At 37.6% G+C, this 22,067-nt stretch overlaps 1 protein-coding gene across 4 annotated transcripts in view; it reads left to right on the forward strand.

Annotated features, from left to right (window-relative positions):
* TRPC4AP (transient receptor potential cation channel subfamily C member 4 associated protein) overlaps nucleotides 1-22,067 on the forward strand; it is a 77,683-nt gene that overhangs the window by 13,320 nt on the left and 42,296 nt on the right. For all 4 annotated transcript variants that reach the window (XM_060122174.1, XM_060122175.1, XM_060122176.1 and 1 more), the window contains exons 2-5: nucleotides 10,154-10,282; nucleotides 13,331-13,447; nucleotides 16,306-16,363; nucleotides 18,324-18,379. In XM_060122174.1, coding sequence (XP_059978157.1) covers nucleotides 10,154-10,282; nucleotides 13,331-13,447; nucleotides 16,306-16,363; nucleotides 18,324-18,379 — 360 coding nt within the window. The remainder of the gene's footprint in view (nucleotides 1-10,153; nucleotides 10,283-13,330; nucleotides 13,448-16,305; nucleotides 16,364-18,323; nucleotides 18,380-22,067) is intronic.

The raw sequence follows: 22,067 nt of genomic DNA on the forward strand, positions 1-22,067 counted from the left end.
GTGTCTTTCTGAATTATGGTTTTCTCAGGGTATATGCCCAGTAGTGGGATTGCTGGGTCATATGGTAGTTCTATTTTTAGCTTTTTAAGGAACTTCCATACTGTTCTCCACAGTGGCTATATCAATTTACATTCCCACCAACGGTGCAAGAGGGTTCCGTTTCTCTGCACCCTCTCCAGCATTTATTGTTTGTAGATTTTTTGATGGGCCATTCTGACCAGTGTGAGGTGATACTTCATTGTAGTTTTGATTTGCATTTCTCTAATAGTGATGTTGAGCATCTTTTAATGTGCCTCTTGGCCATCTGTATGCCTTCTTTGCTGAAATGTCTATTTAGGTCTTCTGCCCATTTTTTGATTGGGTTGTTTGTTTGTTTTTTTTGATATTGAGCTGCATGAGCTGTTTGTATATTTTGGAGGTTAATCCTTTGTCTGTTGCTTCGTTTGCAAATATTTTCTCCCATTCTGTGAGTTGTCTTTTCGTCTTGTTTATGGTTTCCTTTGCTGTGCAAAAGCTTTTAAGTTTAATTAGGTCCCATTTGCTTATCTTTCTTTTTATTTTCATTACTCTAGGATGTGGGTCATAAAAGATCTTGCTGTGTTTTACATCATTGAGTGTTTTTCCTATGTTTTCCTCTAAGAGTTTTATAGTGTCTGGTCCTACATTTAGGTCTTTAATCCATTTTGTGTTTATTTTTGTGTATGGTGTTAAGGAGTGTTCTAATTTCATTCTTTTACATGTAGTTGTCCATTTTTCCCAGCACCATTTATTGAAGAGGCTGTCTTGTTTCCATTGTATATTCTTGCCTCCTTTGTCATAGATTAGGTGACCATACATGTGTGGGTTTATCTCTGGGCTTTCTATCCTGTACCATTGATCTATATTTGTTTTTGTGCCAGTACCATACTGTCTTGATTACTGTAGCTTTGTAGTATAGTCTGAAGTTGGGGAGCCTGATTCCTTCAGCTCCGTTTTTCTTTCTGAAGATTGCTTCGGCTATTCGGGGTCTTTTTTGTGTTTCCATACAAATTGTATGATTTTTTGTCCTAATTCTGTGAAAAATGCCATTGGTAATTTGATAGGGATTGCATTGAATCTGTAGATTCCTTTGGTTAGTATAGTCATTTTCACAATATTGATTCTTCCAGTCCAGGAACATGGTATATCTCTCCATTTGTTTGTGTCATCTTTGATTTCTTTCATCAGTGTTTTATAGTTTTCTGAGTACAGGTCTTTTGCCTCCTTAGGTAGGTTTATTTCTAGGTATTTTATTCTTTTTGTTGCAGTGGTAAATGGGAGTGTTTCCTTAATTTCTCTTTCTGATCTTTTGTTGTTAGTGTATAGGAATGCAAGATATTTCTGTGCATTAATTCTGTATCCTGCAACCTTACCAAATTCATTGATTAGTTCTAATAGTTTTCTGGTGACATCTTTATGATTTTCTATGGATGGTATCATGTCATCTGCAAACAGTGACAGTTTTACTTTTTCTTTTCCAATTTATATTCCTTTTATTTCTTTTTCCTTTCTGATTCCTGTGGCTAGGACTTCCAACTGTGTTGAATAATAGTGGCCAGAGTGGACATCCGTGTCTTGTTCCTGATCTTAGAGGAAATGCTTTCAGTTTTTCACCCACACCATCACCAGAATGATGTTTGCTGTGGGTTTGTCGTATATTGCCTTTATTATGTTGAGGTAGGTTCCCTCTATGACCACTTTCTGGAGAGTTTTTATCATAAATGGGTGTTGAATTTTGTCAGAATCTTTTTCTGCATCTGTTGAGGTGATCATATGCTTTTTTCCTTTAATTTTTAATATGGTGTATCACATTGTTTTGCACATGTTGAAGAATCCTTGCATCCTTGCAATAAATCCCACTTGATCATGGTGTATGATCTTTTTATATATATGTATATAAATTTATTTATTTATTTATTGGCTGCGTTGGGTCTTCATTGCTGTGTGTGGGCTTTCTCTAGTTGTAGTGAGTGGAGGCTACTCTTCATGCAGTGCGTGGGCTTCTGATTCTGATGGCTTCTCTTGTTAGCATGGGCTCTGGGTGTGCGGGCTTCAGTAGTTGTGGCACTCAGGCTCAGTAGTTGTGGCTTGCAGGCTCTAGAGTGCAGGCTCAGTAGTTGTGGCGCGTGGGCTTAGTTGCTCCGCGACATGTGGGATGTTCCCAGACCAGGGCTCGATCCCATGTCCCCTGCATTGGCAGGCGGATTCTTAACCACTGCACCACCAGGGAAGTCCAGTGTATGATCTTTTTAATGTGTTGTTGGTTTCGGTTTGCTGGTATTTTGTTGAGGATTCTTGCATCTATGTTCATCAGTGATATTGGTCTGTAATTTTCTTTTTTGTGATATCTTTGTCTGGTTTTGGTATCAGGGTGATGGTGGCCTCATAGAACGAGTTTGGGAGTATTCCTCCATCTGCAGTTTTTTGGAAGAGTTTGAGAAGGATAGGTGTTAACTCTTCTCTAAATGTTTGATAGAATTCACCTCTGAAGCCATCTGGTCCTGAACTTTTGTCCATACTTTATTCAGATTTCCCCAGTTTTTCTTTTTCTTTTTTTAATTGAAGTGTAGTTGATTTACATTATCATATTGTTTCAGGTGTACAACATAGTGATTCAGTATTTTTACGGATTATACTCTGTTTAAAGTGACTGTAAAATAATGGCTATATTTCCCTGTTCTATACAAAATATCCTTGTTGCTTATTTATTTTATACATAGTAGTTTATATCTCTTATTGCCCCTCCCCTCTCTCCACTGGTAACCACTAGTTCACAGTATCTCAGTCTGTTTCTGTTTTGTTATATTCATTCGTTTTATTTTTTAGATTCCACATATGAGTGATAATATACAGTATTTGTTTTTCTCTGTCTGACTTAGTTCACTAAGCATAATACCTTCTAGGTCCTTTCATCCTTTTTTATTGCTGAGCATGTTGTATATTGATTTTGTATCCTGCAACCTTGTATTCTGTTGTATATATATATACCACATCTTCTTTATCCATTCGTCTGTTGATGGACGCTTAGGTTGCTTCTATTTCTTGGCTATTGTAAATAGTGCTGCTATGAACATTGGGGTGCATGTTTCTTTTTGAATTACTATTTTCGTTTTCCTCAGATATAGAGCCAATAGTGGAATTGTTGTATCATGCAGTAATTCTGTTTTCAGTTTTTTGAGGAATCTCTATACTGTTCTCTGTACTGGCTGAAACAATTTACATTCCCACCAACAGTGTTCTAGGGTTCCCTTTTCTCCACATCCTCCTGTGAACTGATATCTTACTGTGGTTTTGTATTGCATTTCTCTGATGATTAGCAATGTTGAGCATCTTTTCATGTGCCTCTTGGCCATGTTTAGTCTTCTTTGAAAAAAATGTCTATTTAGGTCTTCCACCCATTTTTAAATTGGGTTGTTTATATTTTTTTCCTCTATTCTCTTAAAGTATAGCTGACTTACAATGTTAAGCTAGTTTCTGCTAATTGGGTTGTTTGTATTTTTGATTTGAGTAGTATGAACTGTTTATATATTTTAGATATTAATACCTTATCAGTCATATATTGCAGATATTTTCTCCTATTCAGTAGGTTATGCCTTTTCATGTTGTTGATGGTTTCCTTTGCTGTGCAAAGGCTTTTAAGTTTGATCAGGTCCCATTTATTTATTTTTGCTTTTGTTTCTTTTGCCTTAGGAGACTGGTACAAAAACATACTGCTATGATTTATGTCAACGTGTGTTCTGTCTGTGTTCTCTTCTAGGGGTTTTATGGTTTCCAGTCTTACATTTAGGTCTTTAATCCATTTGAGTTTATTTTTTATATGGTGTGAGAAAATGTTCAAATTTTTTAAAAATTTATTTTATTGAAGTATAGTTGTTTTACAGTGTTTGTTACAGATTTCATTGTTTATCATGTAGCTGTACAGTTTTCCCAACACCACTTATGGAAGAGACTGTCTTTTCTTATTGTATATTCTTTTTTCCTTTGTTGTAAATTAATTGACCATAAGTGTGGGGGTTTATTTCTGGGCTCTCTATTCTGTTCCACTGATCTGTGTGTCTGCATGTATGTGCCAGTACTGTGCAGTTTTGGTTACTGTGGTTTTGTAGTATAGTCTCAAATCAGGGATTGTGTTATCTCCAGCTTTGTTCTTTTTTCCTCAGGATTGCTGTGGGAATACAAGGTCTTTTGTGGTTCCATATAAATTTTAGGAATTTGTTCTAGTTCTGTGAAAAATGCCAGTGGTAGTTTGATAGGGATTGCATTAAATCTGTAGATTGCTTTGGATGTATGGACATTTTAACAATATCATTCTAATCTAAGAACACAGGATATCTTTCCATTTCTATGTATCAACCTTAATTTCCTTCATAAGTGTTTTATAGTTTTCCGAGTATATGTCTTTTACCTCCTTGGTTAAGTTTATTTCTAGGTATGCTTTTTGGTATGATTTTAAGTGTGATTGTTTTCTTGTTTTCTCTTTCTGATAGTTCATTATTAGTGTATATAAAAGCAACAGATTTCTGTATGTTAATCTTGTGTTCTGCAACTTTATTGAATTCATTTATTCTAATAGTTTTTTGGTGAAAATTTTAGGGTTTTCTATATATCGTGTCATGTCATCTGCAAATAGTGACAGTTTTACTTCTTTCCTTCCACTCTGGATGCCTTTTATTTCTTGTCTGATTGCTGTGGGTATGGCTTCCAATACTACATTAAATAGAAGTAGCAAGAGTGGCATCCTTGTCTTTTTCCTGATTTTAGAAGACAATCTCTCAGCTTTTCACTGTTGAGTATGATGTTAGCTGTGGGTTTGTCATAAATGACCTTTATTATGTTGAGATATGTTCTCTGTATTACCAACTTTGACAAGAGTTTTTATCATGAATGTATGTTGAATTTTGTGAAATGCTTTTTCTGTATCTATTGAGACGATCATGTGATTTTTTATCCTTTTCTTTTGTTAATGTGGTGTATCACTGATTGATTTGCGGATATTGAACCATCCTTGCATCTCTGGAATAAATCTCACTTTATCATGATGTATGATCACTTTTATATATTGTTGAATTTGGTTTGCTAGTATTTTGTTGAGGATTTTTGCATCTATATTCATCAGAAATATTGGCCTGTAATTTTGTTTTGTAGTGTCTTTGGTTTTGATATCAGGGTAATGGTGGCCTGGTAGAAGGAATTTGGGAGTGTTCCATCCTCTTCAATTTTTTGGAATAGTTTGAGTATAGGTATTATTTCTTCTTTATATGTTTGGTAGAATTCTCCTGTGAAGCTGTCTGGTCCTGGACTTCTGTTTGCTGGAAGTTTTTTAAATTTCAAATTCAGTTACACTATTAGTGATCAAGCTGTTCAGATTGTCTGTTTCTTCCTGATTCAGTATTGGAAGGTTGTATGTTTCTAGAAATTTGTCCGTTTCTTCTAGGTTGTCCAACTTGTTGGCACATAACTGATCATAATATTCGCTTGTGATTTTTTTGTATCTCTGATATCAGTTGTTATTTCTCCTCTTTCATTTCTTATTTTGTTTATTTGGGTCCTCTCTCTTTCTGGCTAAAGGCTTAACAGTTTTGTTTTATCTTAAAAAAAAACTAGATCTTGGTTTCATTGATCTTTTCTATTTTTTTTTTTTTTTTGGTTTCTCTTATATATTTCCTCTCTGATTTTTATTATTTCCTTCCTTCTGCGACTTTGGGCTTTGTTTGTTCTTCTTTCTAATTCCTTTAGATAGTAGGTTAGGTTCTTTATTTGAGATTTTTGTTTTGTTTCTTGATATAGGCCTGTATCACTATAAACTCCCTTCTTAGAACTGCTTTTGTTGCATCTCAGATTTTAGAATGTTGTGTTTCCATTTTCATTCTTTGGGTATTTTCTGATTTCCTCTTTGATTTCTTCAGTGACCCATTGGTTTTTTGGTAGTTTATTTTAGTCTCCACCTGTTTGTGTTTTTTCCCCATTTTTCTTGTAATTGGTTTCTAGTTTCATACTGTTGTGGTCAGAAAAAATGCTTGACATAATTATCTATGCACTTAAATTTGTTGAGACTAGTTTTGTGGCCTAGCATGTGGTCTTTCCTGGAGAATGTTCCATGTGCACTTGAAAAGAATGTATGTTCTTTTTTTGGATGGACTGTCCTGTAGATACCTATTAAGTACAACTGGTCTAATGTGTTATTTAAGACCACTGTTTCATTATTGATTTTCTGTGTCAGTGATCTGTCTATTGATGTAAATGGGGTGTTAAATCCCCTACTGTTATTGTGTTATTGTCAACTTCTCCTTTTATGTTTGTTAATGTTTGCTTTATGTATTTAGGTTCTTCTGTATTAAGTGAATATATGTAAATGAGTGTTATATTCTCTCTTCTGTTGATTCCTTTACTATTATATAATGCCCTTCTTTTTTAGTTATATACTTTGCTTTAAAGTCTATTTTGTCTGATATGAGTATTCTTTCCTGTTATTTCCGTTTGCATGAAATGTCTTTTTCCATCCCCTCACTTTCAGGTGTGTTTTTAGCTCTGAAATGAGTCTTTTATAAGCAACATATAGATGGGTCTTGGTTTTTTATCCAGTCAGCCACCCTATGTCTTTTGATGGGAGCATTTAGTCCATTGACATTTAAAATGATTATTGATAGGTATGTACTTACTGCCTTGTATGTACTTATTGTTACTTTTTTTTTTTTAAATGATCAGGGCCTTCTTTCCTTTTTTAAAAAAATTTATTTATTTTTGGCCACGTTGGGTCTTCGTTGCTGCATGTAGGCTTTTCTCAAGTTGCAGTGAGCAGAGGCTACTCTTTGTTGCAGTGCGTGGGCCTCTCATTGCAGTGGCTTCTCTTGTTTCAGAGCACAGGCTCTTGGCACGTGGGCTTCAGTAGTTGTGGTGTGCGTGCTCTAGATCTCAGGCTCAGTAGTTGTGGCGCATGGGCTTAGTTGCTCCGCAGCATGTGGGATCTCCCGGACCAGGGATTGAACCTGTGTCCCCTGCAATGGCAGGCAGATTCTTAACCACTGTACCACCAGGGAAGTCCCTGTTGTTACTTGTTTTCTGGTTGTTTTTGTAGTTCTCCTCTGTTCTCTTTTTCTTCTTTTAGTTTCTTCCTTTGTGGTTTGACTATTTTCTTTAGTGGTATGCTTATGTTCCTTTTTCTCTAGTGTTTGTGTATCTATTTTAGGTTTTGATTTGTGGTTACTATGACATTCATATATGTTGACTTTTAACTGTATTGACTTGTTTTAAACTAATAGTCATGTAAGTTCAAATGCATTCTAAAAGATCTGCATTTTTTTACTCCTCTCCCTCACATTTTGTTTTTGATGTCATAGTTTTATATCTTTATGTTTATCCCTTTATTGTTTATTATAGTTACAGTTGACTTTACAGTTTTTGTCTTTTAATTTTCATATAGCTTATTTAAGTGGTTGATCCTCAGCCTTTACAATATATTTGCCTTTCAGGCTTTCACCATTAATTATGATGATAGCTGTGGAATTTTGATTAACGCCCTTTATCAGATTGATTACATTGATTAGTTTTCATGTTTCACCCAACCTTGCATTCCTGACATGCATCTTGCTTTGTCTGTTGTATAATCCTTTTTACATATTGTTGGACTTGGTTTGCTGGCACAGCTGATCCTTGAACAATAGGTTTGAATTCCATGAGTCCACTTATACGTGGATTGTTTTCAATAAATACTTACTGCAGTACTACATGATCTGCGGTTGAATCTGTGGATGTGGAACCGTTGATACAGGGCTGATTGTAAAATTCAACTGTATGGGCAGTTGTCACCCCTAACCCCCATGTTGTTCAAGGATCAGCTATTTTGCTGGACGTTTTTGTGTTTATATTCATCAGAGATATTGTTCTATAAGTTTTCTTTTAATATCTTTGTTTGGTTTTGGTATCAGGATAATAGTAGCCTCATAGAATGAGTTGGGACCTGTTCCCTCCTCTTCTGTTTTATGGAAGAGTCTGTGAAGTATTTGCTAATTTCTCTTTAAATGTTCAGTAGAATTTACCAGTGAAGCATCTGGACTTGGGCTTTTCTTTGTGGGTAGTTTCTTTCCTTCCTTACTTGCTCCCTCCCTCCCTTTCTTCCTTTCCTATTAAATTACTAATTTGATCTCTTTAATTGTTGTAGGTATGTCAGATTTTCTGTTTCTTCTTGAGTCAGTTTCTGTTGTTTGTGTCTTTCTGGGAATTTGTATATTTCATCTAAGTTATGTAGTTTGTTGGCATACAGTTGCTCCTAGTACTTCCTTGTAAACCTTTTTTTTTTTTTTTTTGCGGTACGCGGGCCTCTCACTGCTGTGGCCTCTCCCGTTGCGGAGCACAGGACCTTTTTATTTCCTTAAAATTGGTAGTATTGTCCCCTCTTTCATTCCTGAATATAGTTGAGTCAGTGTGAGTTGGTCACTGTAACTATTTTCAATATTGTTGGTTTTTCAAAGAACCAAATTTGATTTTGTTGATTATTCTCTGTTATTTTTCTTTTCTCTATATCACTTATTTTTGCAATGATCTTTTTAATTTCCTTGTGCTTGCTTTGGGTTTGGTTTATTCCTTTTTTCTCCTAGTTTCTTATTGTGGAAGATAAGATCATCTGAGATCCTCTCTCCTTTTTAATATAAATGTTTCTAACTATAAATTTGTCTGTAAGCACTGCTTTTGCTGAGTCCCATGAAACCATTATTGTCTTCTCTTTCTTTCCTTTCAAGGAAGGGAAAGATGTTTTTTCATAGTTCTGGGGCTTGCCTTGATTTGAGCTTGCTTGAAGTATATAAAATTTCTGATAATCATTTAGACCTACGGAAGTGGTAATTTCCTATGGTTCACCCTAATACAAATTACTTTCACAAACATCTCATTACCTCCCATTACCCCTGTATTATCTTATTTTTACATCTAAGAAAACAAGCTCAGGAAGAATAATGGGACTTGCTCAAGGTCATAGGACTGATATGCGTCCGGATAGGCTAAGATGTTATTGAAGACGTGCATGTCCTGTAATAAATTACAGTGAACTTTTGATCTAATTGAGGGACAAGTGTACATGAAAATAATTGACTTCTGGCACCTGATAATGCTGTGTCCCCAAAGTAGACACTGCCATATTGATTAATGAACCTGTCATTAGACTCGGCTATTGCTCATGCCTTCACACATTTACTGAGTGTCTGATCTGTGTCTGGTATTCTTTGAGAGAAAGAAGGTGTGCACAATAAACACAGCTTGGTACCTACTCTGAAGGAGCTTGTGGTCTACAGGAGGGGGGGACAAATGAGCCAGTAATTATGATACAATATGATAAATGTTAGATAAGGCCCCAGACTCTTAGAAAGGAGAGAGGGGAAGGCCTATCAAGGAAAATTTCTGGTTTTTTGGCTTGCATTTAGGAGAAAGAGCTTTCTGGGTAGAAAAGGCAGGGAGGAGAAGGAGCTTTCCAGATAGAAAAGACATCCAAAGATGTTCTGTGGCGGTAAAGTTCACCCTTGAACAATACAGGGGGTCGGGGCACTGACCCTCCACAGTTGAAAATTCTTGTATAGCTTTGAGTCAGCCCTCCATACCTGCAGTTTCCCTGCACCTGTGGATTCAACCAATCGTGGATTGTGTAGTACTATAGTATTTACTATTGAAAAAAATCCCATATATAAGAGGACCCACGCAGTTCAAACCTGTGTTTAAGGGTCAACTGTATATGGGTGTGTGTAAATAATTACCCACCTTGCCCCGACCTTAGGTTTATTTTCTCCCCACACAGGTGGCATACCATATATACAGGTACACAGCTCTGTAGGCAGGGGAAAAGCATGTGCAGAGAGGCATAGAGAGAGAACATGTACATCTGGAGCCTAGAGCGGGCACTGGGAAAGAGATAAAGCTAGAGAGGAAAGTAGGTGATAGAATAGGAAGGGTGTGTATCATGAGCAAGGAGCTGGACTTTTATCTTGCAGGCTGTTGGGGAACTTCTGAACGTTTCTAGAAAGACCTTTGAATTATTTGTCCTGTGTGGGTTTGGGAGCCAGCTGCTCTCTTTTGCTGTATATGCTAGTAGTTCTTTCCTCACCAGTAAACTTTTCCTCTTTTTTTTTTTTTTTTTTCTTTTGCCTCACAGTTCACTGAAACTTTTTTGACGGAGAGGGACAAACAGTCCAAATGGAGTGGAATTCCTCAGCTGCTCCTTAAGCTGTATGCAACCAGCCACCTCCACAGTGACTTCATTGAGTGCCAGAACATCCTCAAGGTAACTTAGGGGACTTGGAGGGACTGCATTCAGGGTCTCCAGATGATACAAGATGTCTGATTTTTTTCTCTTCTTCCGCTTACTTTTTAAAATAGTCTGTTTTTATTGCATAAGCTATAGAAAATTTGGGAAGTTCAGAAAAAGTGCAAACAAGAAAATAAAAATCCCCAATAATCCCCCACCATCCAGAGATAATCACCATTAAGTTTCCTGTGTATATACTTTTGGGTTTTATTCACATTTGTTTTGTATCAGTGCTTGCTTAATTAAGGAGGCCTGTGCCCTGGGATTAGGTTACCTTCTTTTTCAACAGGATTTAAAAGATCCCATTTTGCTGAAGGTTCAAGAAGTAGCCTTGTGGCTGTTGATAATTATGACTAGCATATAAAGATGAAGGGACTGGGCCTGGTGGTTGGGAGAGGGATGGAAAGAATGCATAGACATCTAGGGCAGTTGTTCTCAATCTTGAGTGTGTATCAGAGTCACCTGGAAGGCTTGTTAAAACAGAGTCCTGGGCCCTACCGGCAGTTTCTTATTTAGTAGGTCAGACTTCAGCTTGGGGAGGTGGGTCCAACTTTGAATTTAGATTACTGGCTCTAATGTAGCTAAAACCCATGCAAGTTATATTTGATCATAATGAAACGATATAATGTTTTTCAGAGGTGAAGTTCTGTTTATTATATCGCATAAGAAGTCATTTAAAAATAGGGCCAGGGGCTTCCCTGGTGGCGCAGTGGTTGAGAGTCCGCCTGCCGATGCAGGGGACATGGGTCCGTGCCCCGGTCTGGGAATATCCCACATGCCGCGGAGCGGCTGGGCCCGTGAGCCATGGCCGCTGAGCCTGCACGTCTGGAGCCTGTGCTCCGCAACGGGAGAGGCCACAGCAGTGAGAGGCCCGTGTACTGCAAAAAAAAAAAAATGTATATATAATAGGGCCAAAAAGTTTAGTCTGTACCTTTGAGAAGAGACGTTTGGGACTTCCCTGGTGGTCCAGTGGTAAAGGATCCGCCTTTACCACTGGCGGGGACACGGGTTCAATCCCTGGTCAGGGAACTAAGATCCCACTTGCTGCAGGGCAACTAAGTCCATTTGCCACAACTACTGAGCCCGTGTGCCTCAACTAGAGAGCCTGCGTGCCGCAAACTACAGAGCCCACGTGCTCTGGAACCCGCATGCCACAACTACGGAGCCCAGGTGCCCTGGAGCCTACGTGCCACAACTAGAGAAGAGAAAACCTGCACGCCACAACTAGAGAGAAACCTGCACACTGCAACGAAAGATCCCGCGTGCCTCAACGAAGACCCTGCATGCTGCAACTAAGACCTAACACAGCCAGAAATAAATAAATTAATTAATTAATAATAAATCTTTAAAAAAATAGAAGAGATGTTTTGTCTATACAACTTTTTTGTAAGTTGAAAATCATTCCCAAATAAAAATTTAATTAAAAAGAAGGCATTTTGTGTTCTTGATCTTCTCACAGTCTGATTAGGATAGAAATAGTGTCTTACACTTGTTTGAAAACATTTTGCAAGGAATAATGCATTATTTCATTTGATTCATGCAAAATCTCTGAGATATGAGGTAGATGAAAGAGGGAAATTAATATTTTGAGTGCTTGCTATGTGATCATCATTTCTTCATGCACTCAGCAAATACTTATTTGAAATGTACTGTGTACCAGGCATATTTAATTTTTATGATAACTCTGTGAGATGGGTGGTATTAGTATATTAGTCCAAAATACTTTGATTGCAGGTAACAGTAACCCACTCAGATTAGCGAAAAAGATCTTTTATTGTCTCACATAATCGGAAAGCACAGATGTGAACTAAGGGGCCAAATAGAGTTAGGCTGTCCATTTCTTATCTTGACATCTGTGTGTGGCCTCATGTTCCTCCACAGAAGTAGGGCTATTGCCTGAGGAAGAGAAAAGGAGATACTGAGCAGGCAAATCCAGATGTCTTCTCCGTTCCATTTTTCAGTTGAGAAAACAGACTCAGCATAACCTGCCCAAAGTCACGTGGCTATTATTGCTGTGAGCCCAGATTTGTCTTACTCCTGAAACCAGTTTCCATTGTACCATGTTGCCAGCAGAATTACATTCTAGTTTTATAAATGAGAGAAATGAAACCCAGAGAAAGTAGTTCAGTCACTTACTAATTATGTGATCTTGTACAACTTTGTGATTTTGTTTTTCACCTGTAAAACTACACTCACTTCACTGAATTGTTTTAAAGATTTAAATGGGCTAAAGTATAGAAACCCAGTGCTTGGCATATAATAGGTTATCCATAAGAGAGGGTTCTGCTTTTTCTTTTTTTCTTTTTCTTTTTTTTTTTTTGCTTTTTCTTGATGTGTGGTACCTGGAGCAACATCAGCATCACTTGGAGACTTACTATAAATGCACATTCTCAGGCCCCACCCCAGACCTATTAAATCAGAAACTGCAGGTGGGACCCAGCAGTCTGGGTTTTTAACAAGCCCTTCAGATGATTCTGATGCTCATCATCACTGTGTGAGAACTGCTGCTCTAGCCCACTGTGTTCCATCTTCCCTCCAGGTTCCTGAGAAGGGAGCATAATGAGTAGGGCCCTATTATATTCTTCCTATCCTATCTCCTGTTTCACCCCAATAGTTCTGCTTTCTTTTGTAAGCACAGACTTAGGAGCCAGACTTCCTAGGTTTAAGTCCTGACTCTGTCACATACCCTGTATGACATTGACAACTTCTTTGTGTCTCAGTCTCCTTATCTGTAAAACTGGGCTGATAAATTACTATTATATCATTGGGTTGTGAGGATTAAAATAGGTAATAGATGAAGTACTTAGAACCATGCCTGGTACATAATAAGCATTTAATAAGTTAGCTATTATTACTATTACAACAACTTTTATTGTATCAGCTTTTCTGTAAGATTTTTTTTTATGGTTCATTGTCTTTGACCTCATGGGAGTTCAAGTTGTGACTAAAATGCAAACTGGTGTTTTGGTGTCTGGTTTGTGTTGGATGCTAAACTGAATGTCTTTTTGTATCCTTTTTCACTAGGAAATTTCTCCTCTTCTCTCCATGGAGGCTATGGCATTTGTTACTGAAGAGAGGAAACTTACCCAAGAAACCACTTATCCAAATACTTATATTTTTGATTTGTTTGGAGGTGTTGATGTAAGTTGTTGTTTATTATTACTATTGGTACTTAATGGCTTGGGAATTTAACTCTTGAAATGGGAGGTAGGAAACATTTTACAATTTATAGCAAACATTTCAGAATTTTCATCTTTTTTTATGATTTTTAAAAAATTTTTACTGAGTTATAGCTTACATACCGTACAGTTCACTTGCTTTACTTGTACAATTCAATGATTTTTGGTGTATTTACAGAGTTACAGAGTAACTATCACTACAGGCCTAGTTTTTTTTTTTTGGCCACGTGGCATGTGGGATCTTCCCCAGCCAGGGATTGAACCCACACCCCCTGCATTGGAAGGTGGAGTCTTAACCGCTGGACCCCCAGGGAATTCCCCAGAATTTTCATCTTTAGAAGCTCAGTGATATTCACATATATTGAAGCACCAAAGCTTTTACACTAGAATAATTGATTTATGTAAATTGATCTGGTGGTGCAGTGGTTAGGAATTCGCCTCCCAGTGCAGGGGACGCGGCTTTGTTCCCTGGTCAGGGAACTAGATTCCACATGCATGCCGCAACTAAGACCCGGCACAACCAAAAATAAATAAATTAATTAAATTAATAAAATTAAAAAAAATATATATATATATATATCGCCTTTTTTTTAAGGTACAAAGTAACAGGTATGTCTCTCTGGGACTTCCCTGCTGGTCCAGCGGTTAAGAGTCCACATTCCCAGTGCAGGGTGCCCAGGTTCAATCCCTGGTCGGGGAACTAGATCCCACATGCTGCAATGAAGATCCCGCATGTGGCAGCTAAGACCCAGTGCAGCCAAATAAATAAATTTATAAAAAAAAAAAAGAAAAAAAATGGAGATCTGCATAAATTAAATGACTTCAGGGACTAGGATGAACTGGAGAGTGCATGCCTGCTTTTATGGGGAAATGGCTTCCGTTCCTATTGACCTTTGCCCTCAGGGATGTAGGAAATCTAGATTCTTATGTAGAATCTCCCAGCTTTTCAGTAGGTGTAGACCACATGAGTTATGTCTGTGGCCCAGGTATGATCCATCACTTGGCATTCAGGGACTTTTAATTTATTCATTGACATAGTCCATCCTCTATTTCAAGAGAATTTATTTTAAATATAATAACCTATGCAGATGAATATCTTATACTTTTCTTGGATGACTGTGAAAAGTGGGGCATCTCTTTTCAAAAGCATTTGTGTAGTATGTTTCAAAACCTTAAAGATCATTACTCATTTTGCCCTGTTGTTTCCATTTATGTGAATCTCTCATGAAGACGTAAGTCAAAATGAGATAAGGCTTTGTATACAAAGATGCTTAGTGTGGCTTTATATATAATAGTTAAAAGTACTCATCAGGAGGAAGGTAGTTCTTGTTTTCTATAAGGTCAATGGTGATCTCGTTGATATTCTCTGTTATTTTCTATTCTCTGCTAAATTAGTTTCCATTCTAATCCTTATTACTTTTCTTCTGCTTGCTTTGGCTTTGTATTGCACCTCTTTTTCCAGTGAATTGAAGTGAAAGATTAGGTTATTGGTTTGAGATAATTCCCTTTTTTTCTTTTAAGCGAAATTTATTTTTTGCATTTTTATTGAAGTATAGTTGTTGTACAATATAGTGATTCACAATTTTTAAAGGTTATGCTTTGTTTATAGTTAGTGTAAAATATTGGCTGTATCCCCCATGTTGTACAATACATCCTTGTAGGCTATCTTAGACTTACTAGTTTGTACCTCCCACTCTCCCACCTTTATATTGCCCCCCACCAACTGGTAGCCACTAGTTTGTTCTCTGTATCTGTGAGTCTGCTTCTTTTTTATTATAGTCACTATTGTGTTTTACTTTTTTAGATTCCACATACAAGTGATATACAGTGTTTGTCTTTCTCTGTCTGACTTATTTCATTTAGCATAATGTCCTCCAAGTCCATCCATGTTGCTGCAGATGGCAAAATTTCATTCTTTTTTATGGCTGAGTAGTATTCCTGTGTGTGTGTGTGTGTGTGTGTATTCCATGTGTGCTTGAGTAGAATGTGTATTCTGTTGCTGGGCAGAATGCTTTATAGCTGTCAGAGCTTGTTGGTTTATAGTGTTCAAGTCTTCTATATTTTTGGTATTACCTCATTGTCTATCCATTATTGAAAGTAGGGTATTATCCAGCTATTATTTTTGAATTGTCTCCTTCAGTTCTGTCAGCTTTTGCTTCATGTATTTTGAAGTTCTGTTGTTAGATGCATATATGTTTATAATTGTTATATCATCCCGATGGATTGACCCTTGTATCATTATAAACTGTCCTTTGTTTCAACAGAATGGGTTTTTAAATGCATATTTATTGTAAACAGTTTAAACAGAATTATGTGTTGTATTACAAGTATGTAAAATGAAAAATGAATGCATATACTCCCCAGCCCCCTGTAGAAATCAGTATTAACAGTTTATGGTATACCTTTTGTGATTCTTTTTATAAACTTATGTTTATAAAAAGAACACAAATATTCTAAAAGCAAAAGAGGAATCATAGTGAAAATGTTCTGCAGCTTTTAAAAAATTAAAGCCACGTTGGACCCCAGAGATTAACTAATCTAACATTCTTATTTTTAAAAATGAGAGCCAAGGCCATGGAGGGACACTGACTTGCCCGAGTTTACATGGGGAATAGGTGACTGAGCTGCAACTAGAACCCAGGTTTCCTGACTCTTGGTACAGTGCTCATTTCCCTGAACTTCACTGCCTTCTGCCTGTGTTGGGACCAAGAGGGTCTTGCAGTACCCTGACAGATATTTGGGCCATGAGTTGTCATGGCAAAGACTGTTTTGTAAGTTGTGGTTTGAATTTTGAAGCTTTTATCCAATTTTTTTTTATAGCTCCTTGTAGAAATTCTTATGAGGCCTACAATCTCTATTCGGGGACAGAAACTGAAAAGTAAGTATACTTATCAGCCACTGGTACTCATTTCCTAACCTGCTGTTATGATGGTAATTCCCAGGAGTTTCTCTTCTTTCCCTTCCTAACTCTTAACAATGAGGACATGCCTTATGTTCGGCTGTAGGACACTCTCCGCCCCTAACTAAGCAGCTCTCTTTATTTTATACTTGGTAGAAATATAAGTCTAGTGCTTTAAAAGAAAAAGTGTGAAAACTACTGGGCTAAAAGAATTGCATCTTTGTAGTTTCTAATAGTCCTTGGTTTCAGCTTTTATGTTTTCTTTGCAAATTCTTATTTCTCATATAGTTAATAGAGAGAGTAAGGAAAAGCCTGGTAAGATCATTTGTTTTATTTTTTAATTATTGTCTTGTTTTTGTTGTTATAAAAGTGATATAAGCTCTTTGTGAAAAGTTCAGTCATTACCAGAATGTGTAATTTATTTGTGTTTAGGGTAGCACATTATTTCTTGGACTGGGTGGTAGGTATATGGGTATTATTCTATTATTATCTCTATAACTTACACATGTTGCAAATATTATTCTTAGGTAGTCAGTTGATAATTTAAAAAAATGAGTAAGTACACTTACTTTGGCATTAAAAGCCAGAGATCAGTTAACATCTGATGAATGCTCTACTACAAATATCACTTTTTTTTTAATTAAAAACTTTTCCTCCCAACATCAACATGACATATTATGTAAGGCCTTGTTTGTATGTGTAGTAGTGGTTAAGAGGATTCATATTCATCTTTTATGTCGCAGCTTTGTATCCTATCTAAATTGGTCTTCATGTCCTCTACCCTCATAGCAGGTAGCATCTTGTAATTACTTGTTGGTGTACTTATTTATTCTCTCTTCCCCCACTAGATTTATAAGTTCCATGAGGCTTTGTCTTTTTTTTTTTTTTTTCGCTAACCACCGTATATTCTGTATCTGCTCTAGAGCGGATGCTGAATAAATATTTGATGAATGAGTGAATTCCAGTTCCCTTTGAAAATGAAAGGTCTAGAAGTACTGAGATATACTGATTTGGTGTTCCAACCTGCTCTGAAGTCATGAAATAAATAAACCAGAAGCCCCCATAGGTTGAAAAGTGGTGATGAGGGATACAGGACATCTGCATTATCTCAAGATTATGTCAGATAACCCTTCTGGTCAAGCTAGCTTGGCAGGGCTGCCCACTGGGATCTTGGAAGGAAACCTAACATTTTAGAGTTTGTGGCAGCATAGGAATTAATGCAAACAGTTTTTAAAAATAAAAGTAATGCCAAACAAAACACTTTATCCATGGTTCATACTCAATTTTATCATCTACCAGTTTTGAGGACTTGAAAATTTAGTTTCCTTTTTGTCGTACTCTCCTGTTCCTGCTCACAGAGAAGTAACTAGTTCTTTATTGGTACCCAACGTAAATAACAACAGAACAAAACACGTTGAGTCTGTAGTAAAAATGACATCCTTGTTTGCTGCTAGTAGAATTTTCAGTGGAAATTTATAATATCAATCCAATTACTTTGGATTCTCGTAATTCTGCTTTTGGAAATGTATCTTAGGGAACCAGTTCAACACAAGCATAAAAGGACTATATGTTATGTTGTTTATTTCTAGTCTATTTAAATAGCAAAATTTTTAAAACCCTGGATATAATTCTAATCAAGCTATAAAGGAACATGGCTTACTAAGTGATAACACCACAACAGGTTGAAATTATAAAGACTATGGAACATAATAAGCATAATACTATATCAAACCAAAAAGCAGTGTACAAATTGGTTTGTAGGCTCTGATGCAGGCACCATGAAACTCTTTGGTGAATAAGGACTGGAAGGAGGTATGCTAAAAGGAAAATAATCATCTTGGAGGGGATTATGAGGAACAATTCTTTGTTCAAAAATTTGATTCTGTCACCCTATCTTTCCAATGAGAAAAATAACCAGTTATTCCCCTTTCACTTTCAGTAAGTGATGAAATGTCCAAGGACTGTTTGAGCATCTTGTATAATACCTGTGTCTGTGTAAGTATCCCTGCCATCAGGGCCTCATTTTTCTCCCTGCCACATCTGCAGTGCTCGAGGAGGGAAGATTTGAATGGGGTGGTAGACATGACAGCTATCTTCAGACATTGGAGAATTGGACTGATTTGTGCCTGAGAACCATAACCAACAGGTAGAAATTATGGATGGCAAAATTTCATATTAATTGAGCCATGGCTGCTTCAGCAGGTACTGAACTCCTCTAGCCCTGGAGGTGTCCAAGCACAGACTGAACAAAAAACTTGTTAAATGGATGCAAGCATTGAAAGAGTGCCTGTGACCTTTTAGGATTCCTTTAAACTCTATTGTACCTACTCCTTCATTTTTATTGTTAGAAAACAAAACAAGAACCAGAAGACCCACCATGTGTTGATTAGGACATCCAACTAGGTTGATCACTGAGTGGGAAAGAATGGTGAATAAAAGAAGCAATTTGGTGGAAAGAGCATAGCACTTAGTGCTAGAACTTGGTTTGGGGTTCTAGCTCTTGGCTTCATGCTTATTAATTCTCCTCCCTGTGCTTTAGTTTCTTATCTTAGTAGAGTGTAGTTGGTAATCATACATCATAGGGTTGTTGTGGGATTTAAATGAGATGATAGATGTGAAAGCACTTTGTAAAGCAATATACAAATGTTAATTTTTGTAAGACCCAGTACCTGTCTTTTGGGAACATATGTGGTAAACTGTAAAGAGTGAATCAAATACAGCAGAATGAAACAAATGCTGTTGTAGAAGTGAAACCTCTATGCAATGAAAACACAAAGGAACATTTAATTCCATTTCATTTCTTGCCTCATTCAAAAAAAGATTTCGGGCATCGTTAGGAGTATGTAAGATCTACCAATATTATAAATTTAGAAGTAGGTATCCAGGAATTGGGCTGAACATAAAATCATCTGTATCGCGGATGGGGTACAAATTTGGGTTTAAGCTGATATCGTATATTAACGCATATATGTGGAACCTAGAAAAATGGTACAGATGAACTGGTTTGCAGGGCAGAAATAGAGACACAGATGTAGAGAACAAACGTATGGACACCACGGGGGGGAAAGTGGCGGGCGGGGTGGTGGTGGTGGGATGAATTGGGAGATTGGGATTGACATGTATACACTAATATGTGTAAAATGGGTAACTAATAAGAACCTGCTGTATAAAAAAATAAAATAAAATTCAAAAATTCAAAAAATAAAACAGAAGCAATATTGTAACAAATTCAATAAACACTTTAAAAATGGTCCACATCAAAAAAAAAAGAATAATGCTACTATGAACATTTGTTCATACGTGTAAACTTGACTGAGCTAAGGGACACCCAGATATCTGATTAAACATTTTTTTTCTGGGTGTGTCTGTGAGGGTGTCTCTGGAAGAGATTAGCATTTGAATCAGTAGATGCCCTCACCAATGTGGGTGACCACCATCCAATCCACTGAGGCCCTGAATAGAGCAAAAAGGTGGGGAGGTTGGGCGAATTCACTCTCTGCCCGAGCTGAGACATCCGTCTTCCCCTGCCCTCGGACTTGGAGTTCCTGGTTCTTGGGCCTTTGGCTCCAACAGGGACTTACACTGCTGGTTCTGATTCTCAGGCCTTCTGTCTCTGACTGAATTTCATCACCAGTTTTCCTGGTTCTCCAACTTGCAGATGGCATATCAAGGGACTTCTCAGCCTCCATTAAAAAAAAAAAAAAAAAAAAATTTGGGTTTAAGCTTCTTAGCAACCAACACAAATAGGGAAATATGTTTCAACACTTAACACAAAGTTCAGCATCCATAACATTGCTATGCAACAGAAATATAACACTTAGGTTATTTTATTTTACCTTTAGGAATAGCATATTTATTAGTTCAGGATTGATATCTTTTTTTTTTCTTTTTTTTTTTTGGCTGCGTTGGGTCTTCGTTGCTGTGCGTGGGCTTTCTCTAGTTGCGTTGAGCAGGGGCTACTCTTGGTTGTGGTGCGTGGGCTTCTCACTGCGGTGCCTTCTCTTGTTGCAGAGCACAGGCTCTAGGCGCACGGGCTTCAGTAGTTGTGGCACGTGAGCTCAGTAGTTGTGGCTCACGGGCTCCAGAATGCAGGCTCAGCAGTTCTGGCGCGTGGGCTTAGTTGCTCCACAGCATGTGGGATCTTCCTGGACCAGGGCTCGAACCCGTGTCCCCAGCATTGGCAGGCGGACTCTCAACCACTGCGCCACCAGGGAAGCTCCAGGATTGATATCTTAAGATAAAAATCAGCATCCACAAAAACCTTGACAACATAAATGATAGGCTGTTTGAATAAAAAGAATTGAAAAGGGATAATGTAAAGCTTTGGACATAACTCTAAATAAACAAATAAGAAATTAATGCTGAGGGCTTCCCTGGTGGCGCAGTGGTTGAGAGTCCGCCTGCCGATGCAGGAGACGCGGGTTCGTGCCCCGGTCTGGGAAGATCCCACATGCCGCGGAGCGGCTGCGCCCGTGAGCCATGGCCGCTGAGCCTGCGCGTCCGGAGCCTGTGCTCCGCAATGGGAGAGGCCACGGCAGTGAGAGGCCCGCGTACCGCAAAAAAAAAAAAAAAAAAAAAATTAATGCTGAGGTCCTGAGCAAGGGAGATATGTCTTAGGGACATACAAATGAAAAATAGTTTAGGGGCCTAAACTGTCAGTAAGTTCAAAAGGATTCAGCAAAAACTATTGTCACCAAAAAGGCTAATGCAATCTTAGTGTAATAAACCTGCACTTTTAGTCACTGATTAGGCTATAGATGGTATTTTGTGTTTGCTTCTGTGTATCACATTTTAAAAAGTACAAGAATGTATTATACCAGTCTCTCAAGAATATTAGAGTATAATATAAAAAGACTCCGAAAACAAGTGAAATAACCCATCACCCCACCATACTTAGGTTATTTTCAATTTCCTTGTAGCCACGTTTTTTAGAAAGTAAGAAAAGAAGTAGGAAGAAATAGGTGAAGTTAATTTTAATGATGCATTTTTTTTTTTTTTTTTTTTTGCTGTACACGGGCCTCTCACTGTTGCGGCCTCTCCCGTTGCGGAGCACAGGCTCCAGACGCGCAGGCTCAGCCGCTTTGCGGCATGTGGGATCTTCCCGGACCGGGGCACGAACCCGTGTCCCCTGCATCGGCAGGCAGACTCTCCACCACTGTGCCACCAGGGAAGCCCTAATGATGTATTTTATTTAGCACAGTATATCAAGAATGTTATTCCAACATGTCATCAATATAAGTAATTATTAATGGGATATAATTCCTTTTTTTTGTATTAAGGTTTCAAAATCCAGTGTGTTTTTTACTTTCAGAGCACATCTCAGTTCAGACTAGCCACGTTTCAAGTGCTCAGTAGCCACATGTAGCTAGTGGCACAGGTAAGCACAGACAGACCCATGAGATAAAAATAAACTAATTGTTCAGGTAGTGCACAATTATTCTTGTAACTAAGGCCAGTAAGAAATTGTTCTTATAAAAAAAGATGATATATGTGTGATGTAATGACTCCATCATTGTCAGCTTCCATGTAGTTAATAGTCTTATGAGGCAGTCTTAATGAGGCTGTTCGTTAATAATGACACCTAATGTTAATAATATTCCAGCAAAACACAGTTCAGTTAAAAAAAGGAAGGAAGGGAAAGGAAAGAAAGGGAAGGAAGGAAGGAAGGAAAGGGAAAGAAAGA

The sequence above is a fragment of the Lagenorhynchus albirostris genome, chromosome 15 (genome assembly GCF_949774975.1).
Source record: "Lagenorhynchus albirostris chromosome 15, mLagAlb1.1, whole genome shotgun sequence".
In the NCBI taxonomy this organism is placed as follows: Eukaryota; Metazoa; Chordata; class Mammalia; order Artiodactyla; family Delphinidae; genus Lagenorhynchus; species Lagenorhynchus albirostris.